General features: G+C 45.8%; 1 protein-coding gene across 5 annotated transcripts in view; it reads left to right on the forward strand.

Annotated features, from left to right (window-relative positions):
• Positions 1–7,467: 7,467 nt before the first annotated feature.
• stxbp5b (syntaxin binding protein 5b (tomosyn)) overlaps positions 7,468–23,875 on the forward strand; it is a 39,178-nt gene continuing 22,770 nt past the window's right edge. For 3 of the 5 annotated variants that reach the window (XM_076299235.1, XM_076299234.1, XM_076299237.1), the window contains exons 1-8: positions 7,469–7,954; positions 9,445–9,542; positions 18,386–18,467; positions 19,092–19,192; positions 20,287–20,421; positions 21,690–21,753; positions 22,036–22,119; positions 23,223–23,346. In XM_076299235.1, the coding sequence (XP_076155350.1) occupies positions 7,814–7,954; positions 9,445–9,542; positions 18,386–18,467; positions 19,092–19,192; positions 20,287–20,421; positions 21,690–21,753; positions 22,036–22,119; positions 23,223–23,346 (829 nt within the window). In that variant the 5' untranslated portion in view covers positions 7,469–7,813. Of the gene's footprint in view, positions 7,955–8,450; positions 8,743–9,444; positions 9,543–18,385; positions 18,468–19,091; positions 19,193–20,286; positions 20,422–21,689; positions 21,754–22,035; positions 22,120–23,222; positions 23,347–23,875 lie in introns of those variants that run through there. The other 2 variants (XM_076299232.1, XM_076299236.1) reach the window with 2 other exon arrangements.

Genomic DNA, 23,875 nt, shown 5'->3' on the forward strand with positions numbered 1-23,875 from the left:
TGGCATTTGTGTGTGAAAGGCATGGGGAGGCTCTTGCCTGAGCAACCATATGAAAATCAGTCTGCATAAACATGTATTCTAATGTTGTGTTCTCCCGATGGCCCCTGTTGGGTGGGCTAATGTGCAGTCACGTGACTGCGAGGCGCTGGGTCCTAAGTGAAATGTTTTACCTCACATCATCGTCCTGGCTGTGCAGGGTTTCTAATAAACACCTCGCTGATGATTACCCCAATGGACGTACATACACAGCATGTCCACACACACATACGCACAAACACACAGACATACACACAGACACAGACACACACACATACACACACGCACACACACACACACACACACACACACACACACAAACACACACACACACACATATATACATGGACACACACACAAACACACACACATAGACTCACACACACACACACTCTCTCTCTCTGTCTCTCTCTCACACACACACATACATACACAAAAACTCAGAGGGAGTATACCCCCCACTCATCTTAATCCCCACAACAGCTTCCAGACTAATAAACAAAGCAGCATGGCAGGAAGCTCACTGTGAGCAGTGCTGACACACTAACAAGTAATGCACGCCTTCCCCCATCCACCAGCCACCCATCCCCACCCCATAACACACTCTGCTTCCCTCCCACCAACCTCAGCATCCCGCATTCACTCCCTTACAACAGAAACATCTTCTCTTCTTTTCTCTCTGTCTCCACTCCATTGTTTTTTCCCCCCCACTGAAATTCATCCCCTCCCCTGTGGGCCAGCATTGACATCGTTTGCCGTGCATTTTCGCCTTTTCTCAGACAGAGTTAGCTGCGAGCAGACAGAGAGAAGGGGACCAAAGTGAACATCTCCTTCCGAGCGCGTGCAAGTCACCAGTCTGTGACTCGCCGGGAGCCTCGCGGCAGCCAATCATAAATATGCCATCAGGACTCTGTGGCGGCTTGATGCAGCCGCTCCCCTTCAGTATTATCCTAATGCATGCAGGAGCCACCGAGCATTCGCTAATATGATCTCGACTCGGCAAGCCGAGCAGTGGCTAATCTGAAAAGTTTTTCGCCTCCCAAGTTTGGTGAGCGGAAGTCATTTGCATTGGTGTCGTGCCGCCAGGGAATATAAATGGGAGGGTTTTTTTGGTTTAAGAGGAGCAGGTGAGGGGATGCGTGTCCCACACTCTTAGACGCTCAGAGGACCTCGATTCTCAGGTGAATCCGTCACCGCGAATTTGGCTGAGGGGGGATTAATTTGTGAGAAGCGGCACATGACTTCAAACAAACTCACTGCCAGTCTTAGGTTTATCTGTCTTAAGGTGACATTGAAGGTCACTGAAGGGCATAGTTGTTTTGATTGAGTAGGTGAGGGGGGTGGCTACATTTTTCATGATCTTGAGTGAAAGAAAAACACATAAAGGAACACACACACACACACACACACACAAATACTCACAAACATACACATGCATGCACACACTTGCAAACATGCTCTTCCATAATTCCTTGTTATCTAAAAGATCTAAAAAGGCAGAAAATAGATGTTTTCATGAGAGCACAAGTCACCATGTTTCTTCTGAAAACAGAGGCATCGTTTCTCACAGCCCCGCTGTGAGACCAACAGGAAACTGTTTATACCGCAGACTCTGTGTAATAGTACATGTCTTGACCCAGTTTTGGGGGATGCTTTCTGGAGGAAGCGCTTGGAGTTGCACCAAGCTCTCTGGCCCCCCAGAGGTCTGTGCCATATTGAACACTGAAGCCTTGGAATCGTTTATCAGTCGGGGCGGAGCTGGGAGGAGCTCGATTTCCTGTCCGAGGAGCCGGGGAGAGCATTGGTAAAAGATGGGCTCTCTTTTACTGAGTAATGTCTCATCCCTGGCCATTGCTTATGTTGAGCTTGATCTGCATGCTGCCCGTGGAGACTTGAGCCATGCCACAACTGTTTACTGCATTCATTATGAACTGGGAAGTTTCCCCATAGGGATTAGTTTGAGTCGGGGCCGTAGCATACTCCAGAATGACACAGAAAGCAAAATCTGGTGTTTCAGGACGTAGAAAATGCACTGTACCATAGAGGAGGAAGAGCAACAAGATCTTTTCCACAAATGTTGAAACAGCTCCCTATGTGGCTTTCATTCTTATACCTTTTTAAGTAAAGCCAGGTGATCTTTATGTAAACAGTCCATTTTTTGTCAACACAGAACACATAAACCACTCCTCATATCCCGCTGATTTGTTGACAGTCCTCTGCTGAGAGGTTCCAGGCTATACTTCAATGAAAACAAGCTCCTGAGAGACACAGACCAGCAGCACCAGACACAACAAGCAATACTCTCTAAAGCCTACCGCTGTGTGTCGGCCACCATGCCATTCTTCCACACAGAAGAGGGGAATCTCATAATTTCAGAGTAGTGTGCCGAGCTTATGCTGTCCGCTCTCAGGGGGCCTCACACACACTGCTCCCAGCCATCTGGCTCTTACAGTAGACAGGTGTGGACAGTCCAGTCCTGCCTAGGGACTCCAGAGGGGGTAGACAGGAGTGCCCGGCACCTACCTGAATGGGCTTGTTCTGACACTCTCTCTGTACCTAGAAATCATTCATCTGCTAATGAAAACAGAAAACAGTTAGGCTAATAGCAAAGCATACAAATGCTAAGTGTCCATAGGAATAAGACTAGTTTCTCCTACACTGCCGTTCAAAAGTTTGGGGTCACTTGGGGTCACAAATTTCCATTCCACTCCATTATAGACAGAATTACATTGTTTTTTTTTTTATCAGGGCAGCAGTTTTCAGATTACATTATGTGCTTACATAATTGCAAAATGGTTCTCCAATGTTTTCTGTAGTTAGCCTTTTGAAATGATATCAAATTAGTAAACAGAATATGCCTTTGGAACATTGGATGAATGGTTGCTGATAATGGGCAATGTAGATATGCATTAAAAATCAGCCATTTCTTTTAACAACAGTCATTTACAACATTAATGATGAAAACAAGGACATAAGTGACCCTAAACTTTTGAACGGTAGTACACGGTAGGCTTGTTCTGACACTCTCTCACCAGAAATCTTTCATCTGCTAATGAAAACAGAAAACAGTTAAGCTAATAGCAAAGTATACAAATGCTAAATGTCCATAGGAATAAGACTCTCTAATTAAGTTCTGAATTCTTGATTGATGAATTCTTGTTATTATTATTTTGTATTGAGTGGAGCTGTGCCTACAAGACAGTTGAGGTGATGGAGCAACATAATGTGGGAGAAGTTACAGAAAAGGATCAGAGATCAGACAGATGTTCCACACAGAGAGGTGTAACATTACAGACACTGAAAAGAAGCAGTAGTATATTTAATGACAATGGGGTAGAGATACACAAAGAGAGAGAGAGACTAAGGGTGCACTCACCGACTCTCATGCTGGCTTACGTGCTCAAAGCCTATAAATGACTGAAGACACTTGAAAAAAACAAACAGAGAAAGTGAGAGGAAGAGAGAGAGAGAAGATGGAGGATGTTCACACACTCCCCAGAAGAGAGGGGTCTGCTCATCAGAGAGAGGAGCTGGAGTGCCTTCACACACTTCCACAACATGAGTGATGATGACTCACCTGCTCTATGACTCAGCTTGGCTATGTCTGATTAGACACAAAGGGGCTCTTAATTGCTGTCCATGCACTAATAATTAAATGGAAAACAGTTATTAGCAGTCTGTTTAGAAATACTAAATTTATCTTGTTTAATAGGGATCTGTGCACATCAAAATGCTTCAAAGATTGCCCCTGAAAATCTAATTAGAAATGTATTTTAAATAAGCTGAATCACTGCATATTTTTAGAAATTCAACCAGATTTCTCACGTTGTGCATTTAATGGTTCAATTCCATTATACGTGAATATTGAGCCCTGAAGTGAGTTGAAACGAATGGGGAGGCTGGAGGGATATCTTCCCAAGCGTGGTGCTAATTTGGCTTAAAGTTGTCAAAACCAGACATGAACTCAAAGGTCTGAACCCAGCATGGGGCTGGGTAGAGTTTGAAGCTTCTCCCCTCGCTGCCAAATTGAGGGCTGCCTGAGCGAATGCGGCAGATATTCTGTCCGAATACCTGCCTGCCAAATGAAACATTATCTTATATACTGGTGCGCGCTATGCCAAGCGAGTGTGCCAGAGCATGTACTCACTATAAAAAGTAGGGCTTTCTTGGGGAATGAGCCCTCAAAAAAGCAGAATCTCAGATTTATTTGGCACAGCTGCTTCTAAAAACAACAGCTCACTGCCCATAGAACATATATATGTTTCTGTGTGAGAGCAGTGTGTGTGAGGGAAATAACTCTGTTGTCCCATCAGCGGACTCGCAGAAACACATCACCCTCACATTTCAAACATGATTTGGGTAAACAAAGTTGTTGTTGTTGTTGTTTTTAAAATGTTGCTGTTGTTGAAGTGGAGGCTTGTGGCTTTGTTGTGCTGACATGGTGTATATCAGAGAGGGGATATTTTTGTCCACCCATCTGTTCTTTGCTGTCCTGTAGTCTTACTTTCCAGTGTCCTTGCTGTGTCTGGGGATGTGTTCTACATACTGCTTATGGTATCCTACATGCCAAAATGGTTCGTTTACAAATCCTCAGCCCCTCGGTAATACATTCATGACTCATGGCCATTGACGCTTTATTTACTGGAGAAATTATGATCAGACAAAGTATCATTTTGTGTGACAAAAGACATACAGGGACGTGTGCTAATTTCAGGGATGCATAATAAATGTGGTACCTCAGTAGTCCAGGCAGCAGGAAGAAGAGTACTACTGCATGTCCTGTCTAAATGGCTGATGTGCGTTCCGCAGGAACTGAACGGATGGAGGAAAGCTTGGGCTGCTATATATGGGTCCTTGCCCTGGATAAAAGCAGGTCTAGGTTGGATTGCGGGCAGTGCTTAACGTAACCAGGGCTTGAGAGAGAGAGAGAGAGAGAGAGAGAGAGAGAGAGAGAGAGAGAGATACTGGAGAATGAAGTTTTCCAGTAAACCCTGATCTTTTAAATAATCACCAGGATTTGCTGCCAAAAGTAATCAGATTCAGTACATGAACCATTAAAACCATCATCAGTGCCCTGTATGTCTGGATATACCGTAAAGATGCCGTGGTGTCATATTCATGTCCTTAATGTGAATATCTGTAATATCAGATGTTAATTAAATGGGCAAATGAAGTAAAGTCAGTAAAAATGATATTCAAATGTGTGTCACAATGTGATGTTCCTATGATTCATGCAGAACGTACTGTTTGTTCACATGTTAGTGCCGTCCATACATTATGAAGCACATACATAAATCATAGAGCTGAGTTCATAGAGGAGACAGAATGAAGCTGTTTGTGAAGCAATACTGCCATCTAGACATGGGTCAGCTCTTAACTAGCGGGACAGGCACACAACAGCCACCACTATTTACTATAATTGGATGACAGGGTTTTGACAGATAATCATCCTACTAGATTAAATCAGTTGTTATACTGTGAATGACATGTTTACAATTCCAGTAGCAGGTCCATGTCTCATGTTCACACATGACATATTATTTAATACATAATATGCTTTTGAGCATCTCACAAAAGGCAAAAGTCAGTTGCCAAGATGGCCCTTCACAGTGTATAAAAATGGCCTCAGATATCGTCAGGATGCCGTCACAAAGTCTGTAGCGTTGTTACTATGTGAAAACAGACCAAAATAGAGGTGCTGATGAGCAACGTGGAGCCCTGCTAACTCGGAGGCTGGACTCTGCAGGCTGCCCGGGCGAGCTGTGAGCTCCTCTCTCTGCCGAGACCGGCAGGAGTGTGTGTGGGGGGTTACATATGGCACCGAGTGGCCCGGGCGCAAGCACCATGCCAGCCCTCATCCGGGTCCGGCGAGACGTGTGGTGGCCGGCTCCGTGTGTGTTTTGCACGAGCAGATGGCGGAGGTGGAGAGGCAGGCGGAGGGGAGGAGAGGAGTGGCTCTGCAGCAGCATGGGGGGGGGGGGGGGGTTGTGTGTGTGTGTGTGTGTGTGTGTGAGTGTGTGTGTGTGTATGTGTGTGTGTGTGTGTGTGTGGTGGGGGTGAAGAACTGAGGAGATAGGTAGGAGGTGGAGGAGAGGAGGTAAGAGGAGCCCTCAGATCAGCGGTGAAGCCTTTAATCAGACACTGCTCAGCTCCCTTCCTCTCAATGGAGCCATCCTCTCTCGCAATCCATCCGCTGAATGACTTCTGTTTGATGCAGCTGCCTGACAACCTGCTCATTCAGGCACTGCCATCTAGTGGTATCTGGAAAATAAACTGGAAACTCAGAGCTACACAAATTGATCAGCTACCCTAAAGCTGACCTTTTTGCTAAAATTCCTGGCCACAATATTGCTGCAACTATCATATACTGTCACATTGCAATGAGTGTAACAAGGGAAATCAAGACTTGATTGAAATGGCAAGCTGTAACCGTGTAGGCCTAAGTCCCTTTTTTTTCAAGGTCTATAGCATACCTAAAAGAAAAGCATTGACATGTTCTGGGAATTCCTTCCATGAACAGAACTGTGATGCAGAAGTGAACAGAACCCCCTGTGATGTAGAGAAAAAAAAGAACCACCAGCTGAAGAATGTAGCCTAAGATGAAATATGGAAATTCTGCTACCTCTGTAACAACTTTCGACCAGATACAAACAGTGGTCTGATTCTATTTTTGCGGTGTGTATTGTAATGCTGCAATATGGTCACTCACAGTTAGCGGGAATCAGTATGACTGATTAGATTGAGGAGCAAAAGTTTTGTTGCACTCTGTGAGTGATACAGGGCTAAAAGTGGAGAGGGTGTCATCTTTCGAACTCCGCCTCAATCACTGTGTGTGTGTGTGTGTGTGTGTGTGTGTGAGACAGAGAGAGAGAGGGAGAGAGAATGAGATAGAGAAACAAAGTAGGTGTGCTGACAACGACCCACTTACACATTATAATGCGTCCCTGGATGCCCAACTAGAAAGACCAGCTGATCCACTGGGAATACACCCAATGTCTTTCTGATGTAGGGCTGGGTTCTCTTCCTGAAAGCAAGACAGAGAGGAATATTCAATGCACTACAATTATGTAATGACCTCAATAGTTGCACTCTAATATAAATCCGGTAGACATGCACATAATTATGTTCAGTTCATATATCAGAGGCTAAAACAGAAGCTTCATAGGTTCATTCTGCCTCATAGGTTGTAGCCTCCAGATTGGGGGATGGGTCCATGCAGCGTCTGAATATGTCTGAATACTTATTTATAGCCTACTTTTTTGTACAAAATATATGTGTGTGATTCAGTGCTATTAGTAAACTGGACCATTATGAACAGGGATAAAGTTATTGAATTGTGTATTATCCCAGAACTGGTAGCAGAACAGGAGTTCTAGCGCCCCTATCTTACATCCGGGTGCCGCTCCGGCAAGACTCCGGCTGGCTGGCTGCAGCTCTGCGTTTCCGTGTTGGTTGGTTGTGGGAAGAGAGGGGGTTACAGAGAGGGGGTGAGATTGACTAAATCGGCTTGGATTACGCTGTCAATAGCATCTTTTCTCTGGATGAGGAGTAGTATCGGATGAAGAACGCACCCGTTGTCAAAGAGGGAAACTTGTTTTTGGGTATATTTTGACATGGAGTGTGCCGTGACAACACCCCCTGACATGTGAGATTTACAGAGCAATATAGCTTGGTAGAAGACTGTGCGATTGTGTGGCTGTTGCCATCTCGCTTATCCATTTATGGTTGCTCATTTGGTCCAGTACTTGTCGCGATCCTCGTCTGTATTGGGGGAAAAATGAAGAAGTTTAATATCAGAAAGGTGCTAGATGGTTTGACGAACGTGTCATCCTCCTCCTCCGCATCACCTCAACCGGGAAACAGGGAAAATGACACAATTCAGGAGAACCTGCAGTCGGAGCATTTCCAGCTCTGCAAGGTGGGTTCTTATCACGCGGCGGGTCGCAGGGGTTGACCACGAGCAAATGGCACCCCAGCGGCCCAATATCACACTTTGGAGACCGAGTGTTCCGATGTATCCGATCCATGCAGTTAGAATAAAATTGATACACACGTAGCAATCGCGCAAATGACGTCTCCGCCACATACATTAATTTCGTTTTGTGTGGATAGGCAGGTTGGTCCCAGTGACCAAGAGGGTGTGAAATCAGTCAGATAAGAGGCTTATTCTGTGTTTCCCAATGTGTTGGTAAGAATTAGCAAAATACATAGCTAGCTACCTACTGTCATAGTAGCCTATGCCATAGACTTGGGTCCCGTTGACTAACGTTAGCAAATACGAAAAGTGACCTGAGAGAAATGTTGCGTATTCATTCAACGGCATTAGCAGAGGTTGGCTAATTTGGTTGTCATTAGATGGAACTTGCAAAATTGGCTACTGTAAAAAGTATTTTATAGTAAATCTGTATTATGGTTCATAATTTCTATGCAAATTTAAGTTAGCTAGTCAGGCTATAACGTCACTCACATCGGTTGCTTATATTGCATCAGAGGGCAGGATTGTGTTAATGCTATTCCGCTAAATAGCTAACTAGCTAGCAGCAGTGAAATCTTATTAAACCAGCTTCCCAGGCAGACCTAAGGTGACGGGGAGTCCCATTTCCATTCGGCTAAAGTGACTTGTCATCATATACTCAAAGCTACCGTGTGAGCTTCTGGACTTCACTCTCATAAGAGCGCTCTTAATTGTTTGTTCCCACAGACCAGGTAATGTTGCATTTCCAGTTTGTAAAGGTGTGAAATGCTACAGGTTATTACGGGCCCTCTAATGCAAAGCTAGTTTATGGTGTACAGCGGATGAGGGTTTGCTATTTAACCGCAAAAACAAGACATTCGTGTTGTCATGCGACAGCCTACGCAAGTGCTTGTAAGGTTCACATGTCTGTTAAATGCTCCCATAATGATGACAGTCATTTGCAGCATAATAATTCTCTAAGGACGCACATCATCGGAGTAATTGCAATTGCCAGACTCTCTGTTCAATGTCAGAACAAATCAGCATTGTCTTATCAGTGTCATCAATCTCAAGAACTAACTTTGCCCTTTTATGTATGGAAGAAAGTAAATTAAGTATCCAGATATCATTTAGTCCATGGCATTGATAGTTCTTCAGACTAAAGATGTTTCCTGGACAAGAATATCCAAAAAGACATGAATTGTCAGTCCTGTGTAGGCTACTAATACACTAAACATGATGTTTGTTATGCATTCAAGGAAACTTTTCTGTTGTTCATGCTGTTTTGGGTTTACATCTCTGTATTTTCAAAGCCTGTTCATCCACTATTTACTTTTTTATTTTATTAAATTTTTTAAGCCAACCTTGGTGACCTAGAATGTATTCAGTCTTTCTTTTTTTCTGCTTTGTATATGTGTGATAGTTCTGTTGAATTGCCTTATTTTGCCTTGCAGACTGTGCGCCATGGCTTCCCCTATCAACCCTCAGCAATGGCTTTTGACGCTGTACAGAAAATCCTCGCCATAGGGACTCAGAGTGGAGCTTTGAGGTTGTATCCTTTTCTCAAAAAATAAACCATAAACAGTCTGTCTAACACAAGGTATGCATAATATTAACTGTTGTTTGAATATTCTCTTTGTCTATTGTCATAACCACCACACAAACGAGTTGTTGTAGTTGTGATGAAATGTCTGTTTCCACGTGACTTTGTGATGCAGTTAGACACAATGGCTTCTCACATTTCCGCCTTCTGACGTGCAGATGCTTGTATTACGCAGTGGATTCCTCAAAGCAACAATGATGCGACACTGGAGGTTGACAAAGTGATTGATGGTACCACAGGGGCTGACCTCAGGGGACTCCTGCGCTGCTACACTGCTACTGTTGTAGCCTGCAAAGTCCAGAGCCTAGCCTCAAAGCTAACCCTGAATGTAGATGATTCAGGGAGCGCTGACTGGTGCTGTACCCTCTGGCTAATCTATGGGTGCCACCACCCTTGCTAGTGTCTCTGAGGTTAGGCACACTGGAGAACATGAGAACATGTCTCTGTGGGAAATCTACCTCTAAAGCCCAGAGGAGGTGGCTTGGCCTATGAGACAGGGCTCTAGACTAACTTTTTGCACTGGTTGCACTGGTGCGCCTAACTTTTTTTCTTAGGTGACCAGCACAAAAGTAAGGTGCACCCAAATGTTCAACCACATCGCATTTAACACCGCAGCAGGTTCACTTTTTTTCCTTAATTACTGTCCTATATAGGTTGTCATATGACTTATGATTCACAATTCTACAAGAAAAGTAACTTAATGAAGTGGTGCTTTAAGTGCTTCACTTAGCTGAAATTTAAACTTAAAACATCTCAAGATGAATTAAATAAAAATTACAGTGAGTAAATTAACAGTGCATGTCTTTTAAGGGCTTCAAACTGCACATCTCATGGCTCAATGTCTTACAGACTATCCTTCATGATCTTTAGGCCTTGGCTAAACCAGCTCGCCATGCTAGCATCTTCCATAGAAATGTATTTGAGCACAATTTAAAGAGATGTTCCATGTAGCCTGGGGGATTTTTATGTGATTTTGCAATGATGATTGCAATAATCATTTGACAGCCCCACAATGCAATTTACTTTTTAATTTTAGTATTTTTTAAATTTTCAATAAGAACATCACTATGGTTAATGCAGTAACGAAATGGTAGGCCTATTATTATAGGCTATTGCAATGACTTGCCATGCTCGATCGAAATGTGTCCATTCAATTCACCCTACACAATGACCACAGTTATACATGCAGGGAATATTCGGCCTTTAAATGTAGCAGTGATATTCGGTTTGCGCCAAATACCGGATTAAATTGATTGATGCCATCAGAATGAGTTTACACAACATCTGCAATGACTCCTATAAATTTGGCGCAAGTGGCATTCCTGTACGTTTACGGGTTTACGTTCAAACTATTTTTCTGGTGAATAATTATTTCGGACTGAAGTTGGTGAAGGGAAGTTTCACTAGGCCTATCGTAGGCAAGGATAAACTTGATCATCTTCTCGGGCTCGTCTGATTGGTTTGCTGCTGCCAGCCGCTGAAAGGCAGTGGGGAGAGGGGACATTTATCTCGGCCTATGTGACCACACTGTAATGCAACTACATCCATTCTGTTTATCTGACGGGTCTCTGACCTCTCTCTCTCTGCAGCACACACATTTTCAAATTTACACACAGTCACTGGGCCACGGCCAATCAGAGGGAAGGTCCCGCCTTTCACTATCTGTGATTTCTTTAAACCACGATATTGGCCAAATATGTGTCTGTTATTGAACCAAAGGTAGAGTTTCAATGCGGACACTTTTTCCTCTCTAGAATAGCTGGTCGCACCGGTGCGACCTCCGATTTTTTTTTAGTCGCACTTTTGTAAAATTAGGTCGCATATGCGACCAAATTGATCGCACTCTAGAGCCCTGCTCTGAGAGGCAGCCCTCTTGGGAGCTTGCGGCAGGGCAGGGGATGACTGATGGGAGCGGGGTGAAGGGAATAAACCCCTGATCTTGTGAGAATCTGAACGCGCTCTGCCACTCAGGCCTGTGAGAATCACCAAAGACCAGCACTCAGTGTTATTGGCATGCACATTATATTGACTTGGGAGTCTGCTGCTCGGCCATCAGATAGATGTCACAACAGCAGTGGTAACCATACGATGCGTCAGTGTGTTGCCTCAGCCATGTGCAGGTGGAGCAGTTCTGCACATGTGTCTGTGTTTGTAGTGATGCGTAATGGTGGGTGTCTGCATTGTAGAAAAGTTGAGATTGTTAGATGTCAATTCTGGGGACTGAAACCCCTTAAGCTATGCTCACAAATTGGCACCAGTCAGCATGTATCTTGGGCTGTGTGTGTGTGTGTGTTTGGGGGGGGGGGGCATTCCAGGTGGAAAGAGCTGTGGGGGATACTGGAAGGTGTTGATGAGGTGGCCCCCTCTGTGCTCAGTCTGCGGTGAAGGTATCCAGCTAAGAAAGACTATGGATAACCTGGTTCTGCTGTGTGCCGGTGGGACCACTATTGCTCAAGGTGATTGGTCCTTTTATCTAAGGACAGACATTAATGGACTTCATTGGGCTGAGCCTTTTGAGAAACACTTTCACCAATATTGCTTGTTTAGCGGTAGAACTGTTTAATCTTTTGTTCTATAGTCCCAAGGGTTAGATGTCTTTTTGATGTGTCTTTATCATGATGCATGAGAGAGGTGGTTATTATGGTCCGCCACTGGTTTGACCCTGACATTTTATCCTTCAGTCAGTATTGATTGTTTGTTAAGCTGCACCTTTACTCCTGTAATATCAGTTCACAGGGACTGATGATGAGAAGCCTCCCTGTTTTTTTCTTCTTCTTCTGTGTTTCTCACGGTGATTATACCCAGTCCTGATCCTTTGCAAGCTGACAGGGAAACATTTAACCTCCATTGGTGCCAGTCTGAGGTTAAAAAGATGACCATTTTGTTTTTTGTTCAACCTCTTCTCTCTTACCTAAGCTGAATCCTAGAAATTAGTGGTTTTGCAGTACTGTGATGATCGTCGCTGGCTGGAGTCTCTCTATTTATTTACTCATTTGGGATCATTTGAAAACTGTTGATGGGTGTCATCCTGACTTGCAGCCGTGAATGCAGCTGTTTTCCTTGTGACTCTGATAGCACCTTCTTGAACACATGGCCCTGGACTCATTTAAACCGGTTTGGCCATTTATTATGTTGCCTGCTGCTAATATGCAACTTCTGTTGGTGTTCACCTGAGCAGAATGCTAGAGGAACCATCCATGGGTGGTGTGAATTATTGCGCCACAAAGCCACAAGGTTTACCACATGAAGTGTTTCCTCTTTTCTCTGCAGTCACCCGCTGAGTTCTTCTTTGTGTGTGTGTGTGTGTGTGTGTGCTCGTGTGTGTGTGTGTGTGTGTGTGAGAGAGAGAGTCTGTATTTCGTGGCTTCGCTGGAAAGCTCGGTGCTGTCAGTGCCTCGGACAGGCTAGCTGATGCTATCACAGGGTTAGTGTGCATGTGACTGCCTCTTTCCTGTCCCAGGACATTCCACAGGCACTGGGGCTGGCAATCCTGGCTCGTTAGGATCTCGTGATCAAGGGGCACTGAACCTGACTTTTGCTCCTATTTGCTACTCGCTGGCTCTTTTCATTTTCCCGTTATTTTTTTCTCTTTTTCAGTTTTTCTGCCTTGCGTGTTTCTTACTTTGGCTTTGTGTGTGTGTCTGTGTGTGTGTGTGTGTGTGTGTGTGTGTGTGTGTGTGTGTGTGTGTGTGTGTACGTGTGTGTAGGCTCCAGGGCTCAGTAGTTTTACTCTGCAATTGAAGACAATTAAGCTGCCTGCCAAAGTCCCACTAAGTTTGTGTGTGTCTCAGGCTAAGGCTGAGGGTGCTTCTGCTGGAGTCTGGGTAGCTAGCTGGGTGACTTTAAGATGGCCATCTGAAGTTTAGTTGTAGAACGAGGAAGTTCCACCCAGTCTTGATAGCAAAGAGGAAATGAACGTCGTTATTATATCTCATCAAGTTACCACATGTCAAAAGGAAATGGTGCAATGTTGCATTGCGTATGCACAGACAGACATGCTTTCACAGTCAGTGAATTTTCTGGTGATGATTGGATGAAAACGGTTTGCTTTTACACAAAGTACAGTTATTTATGTCTCCAAGTCATTTTTATTGAGTGGTTTTGAGTGAGATTGATTAGCCTGGTACAAAGACTATTACAGACTAAACCTTTATGAAGCTGTGTAGAACACAATATAAAATAGTATAAGTAATTGATTATTCATATTGCTTGAATTGTCAAAGTAGTTACTGTTCCATGTAGGGCTTTTTGTTAAACGATTGGCCTAGGTTTACCTCTGTAGCACGTCTTCATTGTTAGCATCCCAGTGAACAGATGTTTATCAGACCACTGTGAATTCAGACCTGCGCGATCATAATCTGTTCCAGTTAAGTGGGTAATATAGTCATCATCAGGTTCTTATTATGTGTACAGAGGTAAATACACATAAGCATGTCACAGTGCAACCTGATGAGTAACGCTATCCACCCCCATAGCTGCCACTTCAGCGTTAATCCAAGAGAGCAGATCGTCCTAAGTATGACACCTTTGTGCTCTCCTACATGGGATTTTATTAATAGACGTCAAGTGTTTGTGCATGAATATCGACAGCAGACAGCTGACAGACTGTCTCCTTTCTTTCTTTCTTTCTTTTTTTCTTTCTTTCTTTTGTATTTTTCTGTGCAAGACTTCATCTGTACAGGTGGTGTGTTTGTGTGAGTGTGAGTGCATGTCTTTGTGTGTGGTCCATGTTCCATGCTTTTGCCACGTGTCTGTATGTTTTTTTTTCTCGTGTGATTGGAGTTCTGCCTCCACTCCAGGTTAAGAAGGAAGCACACACACACACACACACACACACACACACACACACACACACACACACACACACACACAGAGAGAGAGACTCGCTCACACTCTCAGCTCAGTGTTTGTGAAAAGTCAAACCTGTCTGGTCGCCAGGATCAGCGTGCACTTCAGAGGAAGTTTTCAGAAAATACGGGCGAGTATGCAGAAGTGCATTCCTTTTTTGCCGTCTCCTGTTTCAGGCGCTCTCTCCCGCTTCCTTGTTTGTGTGGTTGTTCCTGCTGAGTGGCTCCCGTAGAAGACATTCCAGTCGGCTAGTGCCTCGGGAGAGCCTTGACCCAAGCAGCACTTCTAAACAAGTTCAGAGGGTGGAAAGCCAAGCTGCCGCCATAGAGCATGCTGTGTCAGTCACCATGCAGTTTGTTTTTTCTCTCTCTCTCTCTCTCTTTCTCTCTCTCTCTCTTTCTCTCCCCCCCTTCCCTTTGTTTATCTCTCCTTCCGTCTGACTCACACACACACACACACACACACACACACACACACACACACACACACATTTCTCCTGTGTGCAAGGCCAGCTCATAGGCTGTCAGCAGCCCTCTCTCTCTCTCTCTCTCGCTGTGAGCAGACAGTAGACAGTATCAGTGGTGCAGCTGTCTGTAGCTGTAACCGTGGCAGTAGGACGTACTGTAACCTCCCGGGTGTCAGGCTTGTGCAACGGGGTTCTCCGGCTGGATGACAGGCGCGTTTCTCAGACTCATTCTCTCTCTCTCTCTCTCTCTCTCTCTCTCTCTCTCTCTCTCTCTCTCTCTCTCCCTCTCTCTCCCTCTCTCCATCCCTCTCTCTGTCCTTCTTTTCTCTCACTTCCTGTCTCACTCTTTCACTTACTCAGTCACTCTTTCACACCTTTAATCCCATTCTAGTTGAGAGGTCCTGCCATATAACAGGCATATATCTCTCTATCACAAAGCCTTTGAGGCAATTTCCTTTATCTTTCTCTCTCTCTCTCCACTCACACACACACACACACACACACACACACACACACACACACACACACGCACACACATCCCCCCTCCTCCTCCTCTTCCATTGCTGACAGCCTCTTCTCTGACCTCATGCTCTGCTGAGGAGTGTGAATGCTCTGCTTGAGCGCTGGGGGCCATATGTAGCCCAGAGCCCCCGGCCTGTGCGTGTGCGTGTGCGTGTGTGTGTGTGTGCGCGTGGAGCGAGTGTGAGTCACCCTCTCTGGAGAGAGCAGCCTGCAAGAGCACTATGCCACATCAGCGCCCAACCCAGCCCACCCCACCCCGCCTGCCTGCTTGCCACGGGGTCCTCTGCACCATGTCAGATGGCCTGCAGTGCTCTCTCTCTCTCTCTCTCTCTGTGTCTGTGTCTGTGTCTGTGTGTGTGACAGAGACTAGCTTGTGATCACATGTGGTGGCGTGCTGTGCGATGCAGTGTTGCGTGCCATCTGCACGGAGACACCTTGTAGAGTAGCGTGTGACACTGGCTAGTGCAGCCTTGGTAGCCTCCTTGTGGAGAAGAGACTGTCTTGCCCACACTATTCAGATCCCATTATAGCAGCTCCAATCAGGCCTGAGGGTGTACTTCAGTTTATAACAGGCAAGGTTGGGTTGAGCTTGCTACAACTTTGACATAAGATAGTTGAAGTAATCGATGTTGTATACATTAAGTAATGTTTGTAATCTATATAGTTATATAATGATCATATCGTACACTTACGGATATTGAATTATGTCGGCAGCATTGTGTGCAGTGTGTGTTCAATATGTTTTGTGTATTGAATTTTTCAAGACGCTGTTACGCTGTGCATTATGTGGGTTAGCCTGTTCTTTATAATTGTATGCCATTTTGGATGCTTTGGAAGGCTGTCTAGTGTAGGAGGCGCATGTCAGGCGAATAGTTCACTGCTTGACGTGGACGGTCAAATGTAGCTTGTCTCTCTTTTTCACTTTTTTGGACTTGGAATATTATTGAGGTTCAGGAGATGGGGTTCTGAGCTGAAGGCAGTCCTGCTGCTTTTGCAGTCTGCTCATCCACAATCCTCCATTACACACACACACACACACACACACACTCTCACTCTCACACTCTCTCTTGATGTCTCTCTCTCTCTCACACACACACACACACACACACACACACACACACACACACACTCTTACACTCTCTCTTGATGTCTCTCTCTCTCTCTCTCATACACCCACACACACACACACACACACACACACACACACACACACTTTTCTGCCCTCTCCCATCTCTGTCTTGTCAACCACTGTCAAAGTGTTTCCCCAACAAATGTCTGTCGTCTCCACTCCAGCCCTAGTGAGATGAAAAGGTCTCACAAGGCAGAGAGAGAGAGAGAGAGAGAGAGAGAGAGAAATAATCGTGTGATTCTAGCATTTCCTGTTGAAGAGTCACAGCTCAGCATGTTGAACACATGAGTAAGACTTGCGTGCGTCGTTCATTAGATTGTCGTTAGCCACACCCCTGCTGGACTTGGGGCAGTGTGTGCTGGGTAACTCCACCCGAGTGCTAACCTTTTTAACAGGTAAACAGTCCGTTGATGTGGTCATGTAGTTCAGCAGTCTCCCTAATCCTCTGTGGCCTACTGAACCTTTTGTTTAACTCTCTCTTTGCCTGGATAATCCTCATGTTTGAAGACAATGTGTTTGCTACTCTATTCTTGTACAAACATCCATTGTGTAAATTGTGCAACCTCCTTACGCCTCTTTAGATCTCTTTCATGGGGCGTCACACACGGTGGAATGCTATTCGTGTATGACCATTTGGTAGTTTGTCAGTGTGTTGTGTGTGTTTCAGAGAGGGGGTGGCTGGCTCTAATCACATTAGTCTTCATTAGCGTGGGCGTCAGAGCAGGCAACGTGCGTTTCTGACGGTCAGGTATCTGTCAAGGGGAATCTTATCTGTAACAACAGCATGAAGACCATTCACAAGTCATGGCACACTGCGGCTTTAGTGGTGAAGCGAGAAGGCTTATTATTTTAGATTGGGGTCCGAGAGATGTGTGTTTTTAAGTGCTCTCTAGCAAGACTGGTTTTGGCCCTCTGTTCTTATTTTTGGCTGAAGCTTTATGCACTCTGTCTGCACTTAGCGACACATTCTTTCTCGCCACATACCACGTTAATTGGTTCAGGTGGTAACATAAAAAACAGAATTGTGTCCTGATCCAGGCATTTTAAATTCAGTTGTGACGGTCAGTTGTGACGAAGTCACCACCACACAAAATCACAAGTCTTGTGTCCAGGCAGCGCTCTATGCTCTCTGGCTATGTAATAATGATATGATTTATTTTCAAAGTTGTTTATGGAACCCTGAGTTGAGCTCTTAGTTGTTGATATTAACTTAGTAGTAGTAGTAGTAGTAGTTAAAAAACGTCATATGTTTCCTCCGTGCTGTGGCCTAAAACAGACTCCCCCTGCTGGTGGTGTCTGTAGTGGCAGTGACAAGCAGTGGAGGTTTGGGTATGCATGCAGAGGAAACTATTTCCTGTTGCTCTTTTTAAACCCCATCTGTAGGAAATGCTCACTCTAATGGCTGTAGTTGACAGACCCAAGGCTCTTGCACCATTTCCTCTCCACTCTGTCCACCCTCCCAAACTCTGCACCTACCCCACCCTTCTGTCATTCTGTTGCCCAGTGAGGAGGATGACTGATGGGGTACAGATGCATGTTTGCGTGTAGAGCCACTCGTGTTGTACTCACCCGCCCATTTGGTGAATCTAGAATTTGACAGCTTGTTGTTGCATGTCAACATGCTGATTGCTGGAGATGATGGAGGAAGTTTCCCCCAATGCACATGTACATAGCATAAGCAGAGGTTGGTGGCTTTGGTGCATGTCTAAATCGAATGTAGTACATAACAAGGAGAGGGAGCATCTAACGTGGAGTACCAGTCTCTTTAGATCTCGGGTGTTTGTGAGTGTGTTGGTGTGTGTTGTTCCTTGACCATACTGCTTGCAGGTTTGGGCGAGCAGGTGTGGAGTGTTACTGCCAACATGAGAGCGGCTCTGCCGTCATCGCGCTACAGTTCCTCATCAACGAGGTCAGTCTGCCGGGAGTCTGCTTCCCCTCTCCACCTCCCTCCCTCCCCCCACACACCCTCCCTTTCCTGTCCTGATAGCACACCTCTTGTAACCTCAACAAAAATGACTTCTTCTCCCAGACCTCCTCCTCTGTTCTCTCTTCTTGTCCTCTCCTCTCTTCTCTACATTTCTCTTCTCTTCTTTTTTCCTTTGTTTTCCACACATGTCGATTTCTCTGTCCTCACCTCCCCATTCATATTCTCTCTCTCTCTCTCTCTCTCTCTCTATCCCTCTTTCCTCCACATTTCTCTTCTGTCCTCTCTTTTGACCTCTCTCGGCCTCTCTTCCTCTCTCTCTCCCCCTCCCCTCTCCTCTGCTCTCCTCTCGGGCCCCCATGACTCACTCTTGGATGAGGCTCTTCTCTGGTTAATGGCTGTCTGAGGACAGTTAAGGGATTACTGCATTAATGAAAGTCTGCAGCCCTGCAGGAGCTGTTTTAATGGATGCTTGCACATTCAGCAAAGCCTCCCAAGCCCCTACTAGTCTCTTCCCTAATCTCAAGCCCTGGTGCATCCTGGGAGATGTTTGTATGTGTGGTTACTGTGCGTGGTGCGAGAGTGACTGACCTGTGCTTGCTGTCCTAGGGGGCGCTGGTGAGCGCGCTGGCCGACGACAGTATCCACTTATGGAACCTCAGGCAGAAGCTGCCGGCGGTGCTGCACTCGCTCAAGTTCAACAGGGAAAGGTAACTGACTGATCCTGCATAGAGGTCACAGAAATGTCAGTGTGGTTCTGTAAAGGTCAAACTGGTTGCCATTGGGTGACCTTTGATCTCTTACCAGTCAACTCTTACTGTATCAGTGTTCTTATCAGTGCCACTGTCTGTAAATGTACAGTATCAGCATCTAAGCAATTATACAGGTATAGGGATAGGGGTACATGGACAAAGTGTAAAGAACTTTTTGTTTGTTTGTCTGAGTACAAAATATCGAGTTCTGAGTGTCTCAACATACTGTAGGCAACAAACTTACAGACATACAATAAATCAGGGCACATATATAAAATGGACTGCGTAGAAACTTCAAGTATGGAATGCAACATGAGGGGACTGTGTTGAATTAGTGTATGTGCATGTGGTTGTGGCTGTGAGAGAGGTGTGGTGTGTGTGTGTGTGTGTGTGTGTGTGTGTGTGTGTGTGTGTGTGTGTGTGTGTGTGTGTGTGTGTGTGTGTGTGTGTGTGTGTGTGTGTGTGTGTGTGTGTGTGTGTGTGTGTGTGTGTGTGTGTGTGTGTGTGTGTGTGTGTGTGTGTGTGTGTGTGTGTGTGTGTGTGTGTCACATGTACATGCATACAGAAATCTTTCAGTGTCTCTCAGCTTGTGACAGGCAAGGACATATTGGGCAGCAGTAATACAGCTGTCTGTGTCTTCTCCTAATAAGTACAGTATTTTATTCGGGTTTGGTAGATCATAGAAATCAGGGATTTTTTCTTTCATTTTTGGAAAGTATTTATTGAAAAAGTGTAATTCAGTTTCAACAACATCATCTCTGCACTGCTGGCATAGACGCTCGTCTTTTGGAATCCGTGTCTTTTTATGTCTTCCCGTTTCTATGGCTAAACGGTGTTCACTGAGTCTGTATTTCGTTAGTGTGCTTCTCAAATTTGTTTCTTTTATTTTTGTTAGGTAATGTGCAAGTGTATATTTCCTGATTAGGGTCAAATAGCATTGCATTTTGCTTTGGGATTGTGTTTTAGATTGCCAATATTCGTCATAAATGTCTTTTAGGTTTTCTGGGGTTTGGTTAATCCAAACATTTCTCTCTCTCTCTCTCGCCTTACAGGATCACGTTTCTCCACCTGCCCTTCCAGAGCAAGTGGCTCTACGTGGGCACGGAACGGGGGAACATCCACATGGTGAACGTGGAGTCCTTCACTCTCTCAGGCTACGTCATCATGTGGAATAAAGCCATTGAACTGTGAGTGCCTCGCTTGCGTCCACACTCCCCTACGCGGCCCATGAATATTTCACACTCTTCCTCCCACTCTCCCTCGTTTTTTTTCGACGTGCTCTCGTGATTTTTATGCCGCTGGTAGGTCAAGTGGAACAGATGTTGACCACCAACAAGTTTAAAGTCGTTTTTTTTTGTGTGGGGCCAGATTTAAATCTGACCTTGGGCAAGGTGAATGGTGTTAAGTGGCTCGGTGCATGCACCGTAGCTAAATGTTTACGTGACACTTTCCAATCACCTAAAGTAGAGAGCTGATGGTTTCGAGTAATCTCACTCGGGCAGGGAGGATGCTGGGGCTGTGGGCAGCTCTGTCGGGGTGGACGAGAGGGCGGGCAGGCAGGCGGGGGGTGGGGGATGTTGGACAGACACGTTTATGGCCTGAGAGCCAGACTGCTGGAGCGGAGGAGGAGAGAGGGGGGTCCCTGGGAGGAATGGTGGCAAGATGGATGGATGGGGAGATTTGCTGTCCTCTCAAGACTTCACTCCAGCGCTCTCTTTTTCTCTCTCTCTCTCTTTCTGTCCCCATCTCTCCATTGCACTCTCTCTATCTTTCTGTCCCTCCCATTCTATTTCTGCCCCTCTCTCTCTCTCTCTCTCTCTCTCTCTCCCCATTAATATCCTCTACCTCTCTGTCCCTCTCTCTCTCTTTCTCTCTGTGCCTCTCACTTTCTCTCTTTCATTCTCTGTACCTCTATGTCCCTCTTTCTCTCTCTATCTCTCTGGAGCTGGGTCTCTCTACCAGCCCAGAGGGAGAGCCGTGCGTGTCTCCTGCGTCCTCCTCTGCTTGTCCTCACCCCTGGTGCTGGACAGTCCAGAGACCCGCTCCACCCCAGCAGGGGTTCCAGCAGCGAGGCTGCCGAGCCGAGCCGAGCCGAGCCGAGCCGAGCCCTGGCGCCGTTACATCACGCGCTGCAGTGACACAGCACATTCCGCTGGCCATCCCCGCGCCACTCCTCTGCCTGGACTCCTGTTTCCATGGCAACAGCAGCTACGGGGGAGGCAGGGAGGAGTGGGGATGGGAGGGGGGGGGGGGGGCTCATAGCCAAGGAGCTTCTGTTTACACTTCAGTGTGAGCGATAGCAGCTCAGTCCTGTGTTTATCACAGGATAGGAACACTAGCCCAGTCCTGTAGCCATGGCATCCACTGCTGCAGGGAGGCAGAGCTACCACACTCTAGTCTAGTCTGAACTGTGACTCAGCAGCACTGACACACTCCTGCTCTCATCCCCTCTCAGGTCCTCTAAGACACACCCCGGCCCAGTGGTACACATCAGCGACAACCCTATGGACGAGGGCAAGGTAGTCACACACACACATACACACATGTACACACACACACACGTACACAAACACACACACACACACACACACACACACACGTGGTATAGCACATACATGCTCACATATACAGACATGCATGCATGCATGCTTGGTTTATCTGTACTGTAAACATGAAGTCTTACCCACACATTTCTTCATACACAAGCACAGATGCAGCATATGTACTGGATTTTGGATTGCTGCATGCTTGCAGCTACTCCACTGTGAGTTTGCCTTGATATGGCGTTCACTCTTTTGCAGCTGCTGATTGGCTTTGAGTGTGGCATTGTTGTGTTGTGGGACCTGAGGACCAAGAAAGCAGACTACCGCTACACCTACGACGAGGTGAGAGACCGCGCAAGCTCCACATTCAGTGTGTGTGTGTCTGTGTCTATGTGTCTGTGTCTGTCTGTCTGTTTGTGTGTAAGGTGAGCTGTAATGCAATTCATCCAGAAGAGTGTGTGTATGTGTTTGTTTTTTTCTGTGTGTGTGTGTGTGTGTGTGTGTGAGAGAGAGTGAAACAGACTGTGGCATTCCTCTGTGTGTGGAAACTGCTGAGTGGGCATGTGCAGGTGGATCTCTGTATCTCAAAGGGCACATCAAAGCACTCGCGTAGACTGACTTAGTGTGTGTGTGTGTGTGTGCCTGTGTGTGTTTAATGAGCACTAATTAGCACCACCTGTGCAGGAGGCATTTGAGAGCTCAGCCTAGGCAACCTCTGCTTGTGAGCTGCTGCAGATGCTCCTGAAGGTGCTGTGCCGTCTACAGAGTTCCACTCCACATCCTCACTGCCACAGCACAAATCACTCCAGTTCACAGTTACCTCAGTCACTGTGACAAGACCTGAATGCTTGCTGGTTATAGTTTTGGAGTGTGTGTGTTGGAACAGCTGTTCTATTAATTTCTGTTAATTAAAGCTCTTACCAATTTTTCTTCATCCTTAGGGGTGATCATGCTTAATTGGTAGTAATTATGAGAGATATACAGCACTGTAAATTATTTTTATACCTTTAGATTTAGCATTTTGAAAATGATGCACTATTTTCTCTATTATGACAGTTCAGTTCAGTTCTGTGTGAGAAAATTTCATTCTGTGTTCAGAAAATTATAATGCAAGCAACAGTGTTCCACTATCTCTAGGAAGGCAACAGGCAGAGATGTAGTATTTTCTAGGGCGTGCCATTTTCAAACTACCTGCTGGTCAGGTTGTACCCTTTCATAACAAAAAAAACAGCCTCTCGCTGTTTAACATATCTGCTCTTGGCAGACTCCTTTTGCGCAGTGAGCTGCAGACTTACACATTTTTATTAATGCTGCCTGACAGCCTAGTCAATGCACCCCCCCACCCCCCAAGGCCCCCCCCGCCCCCCGCCCACACCGCCCTGCGTGCCTGCTGGGTGCCCCCTGCCCTCTGCCACTGGTGACGGGCGTGTTTGTTGTGCCCGCAGGCCATTCACTCGGTCGCCTGGCACCACGAGGGCAAGCAGTTCATCTGCAGCCACTCAGACGGCACCCTGACCATCTGGAACATCCGCGTGCCTGCCAAACCTGCCCAGATCATCACGCCTCACGGTGAGAAGGCACACACATACACACACACACACACACACACACACACACGTGCGCGCACACACACACACACACACACACGGACACACACAAACACACACACACACACACACAAACACACAGACACAAACAAAAACATGCATGCGCCTCTGATAGATCTGCCCAATTCATTATGCCTCATTTTGCACAAGCCCGTCCAGCCCGTCTGCATTAAACTTGGAAACAAACCAGATCACGTCTCGCACACATACACACCTGATTTAAATTTACATCCAGACATAGTTCTCAGTCACATCCACACACACACTTGGTTAAGCTTAAGGATATCACACCATATCATTCACTCGTTCAATCTCATACACTCACTTGCAAAACATGCATGCTCAACACTCAGTCTCATATAATGCTCTGCTCTACATTGCATTGTACGTTTGGTCCATGTCATATGCCATGTGATTAATGGGCAGGAAAAAAATGACAAGGAAGTGAAATGAGCTCACACGTGTCTCTCTCTCCCTCTTTCACTCTCTAT

This window comes from Alosa pseudoharengus, unplaced genomic scaffold (genome assembly GCF_046254945.1).
Source record: "Alosa pseudoharengus isolate Yale_2024_CS ecotype anadromous, Long Island Sound unplaced genomic scaffold, YU_APseudo_1.1 YU_APseudo_1.1_scf_22, whole genome shotgun sequence".
NCBI lineage: Eukaryota > Metazoa > Chordata > Actinopteri > Clupeiformes > Clupeidae > Alosa > Alosa pseudoharengus.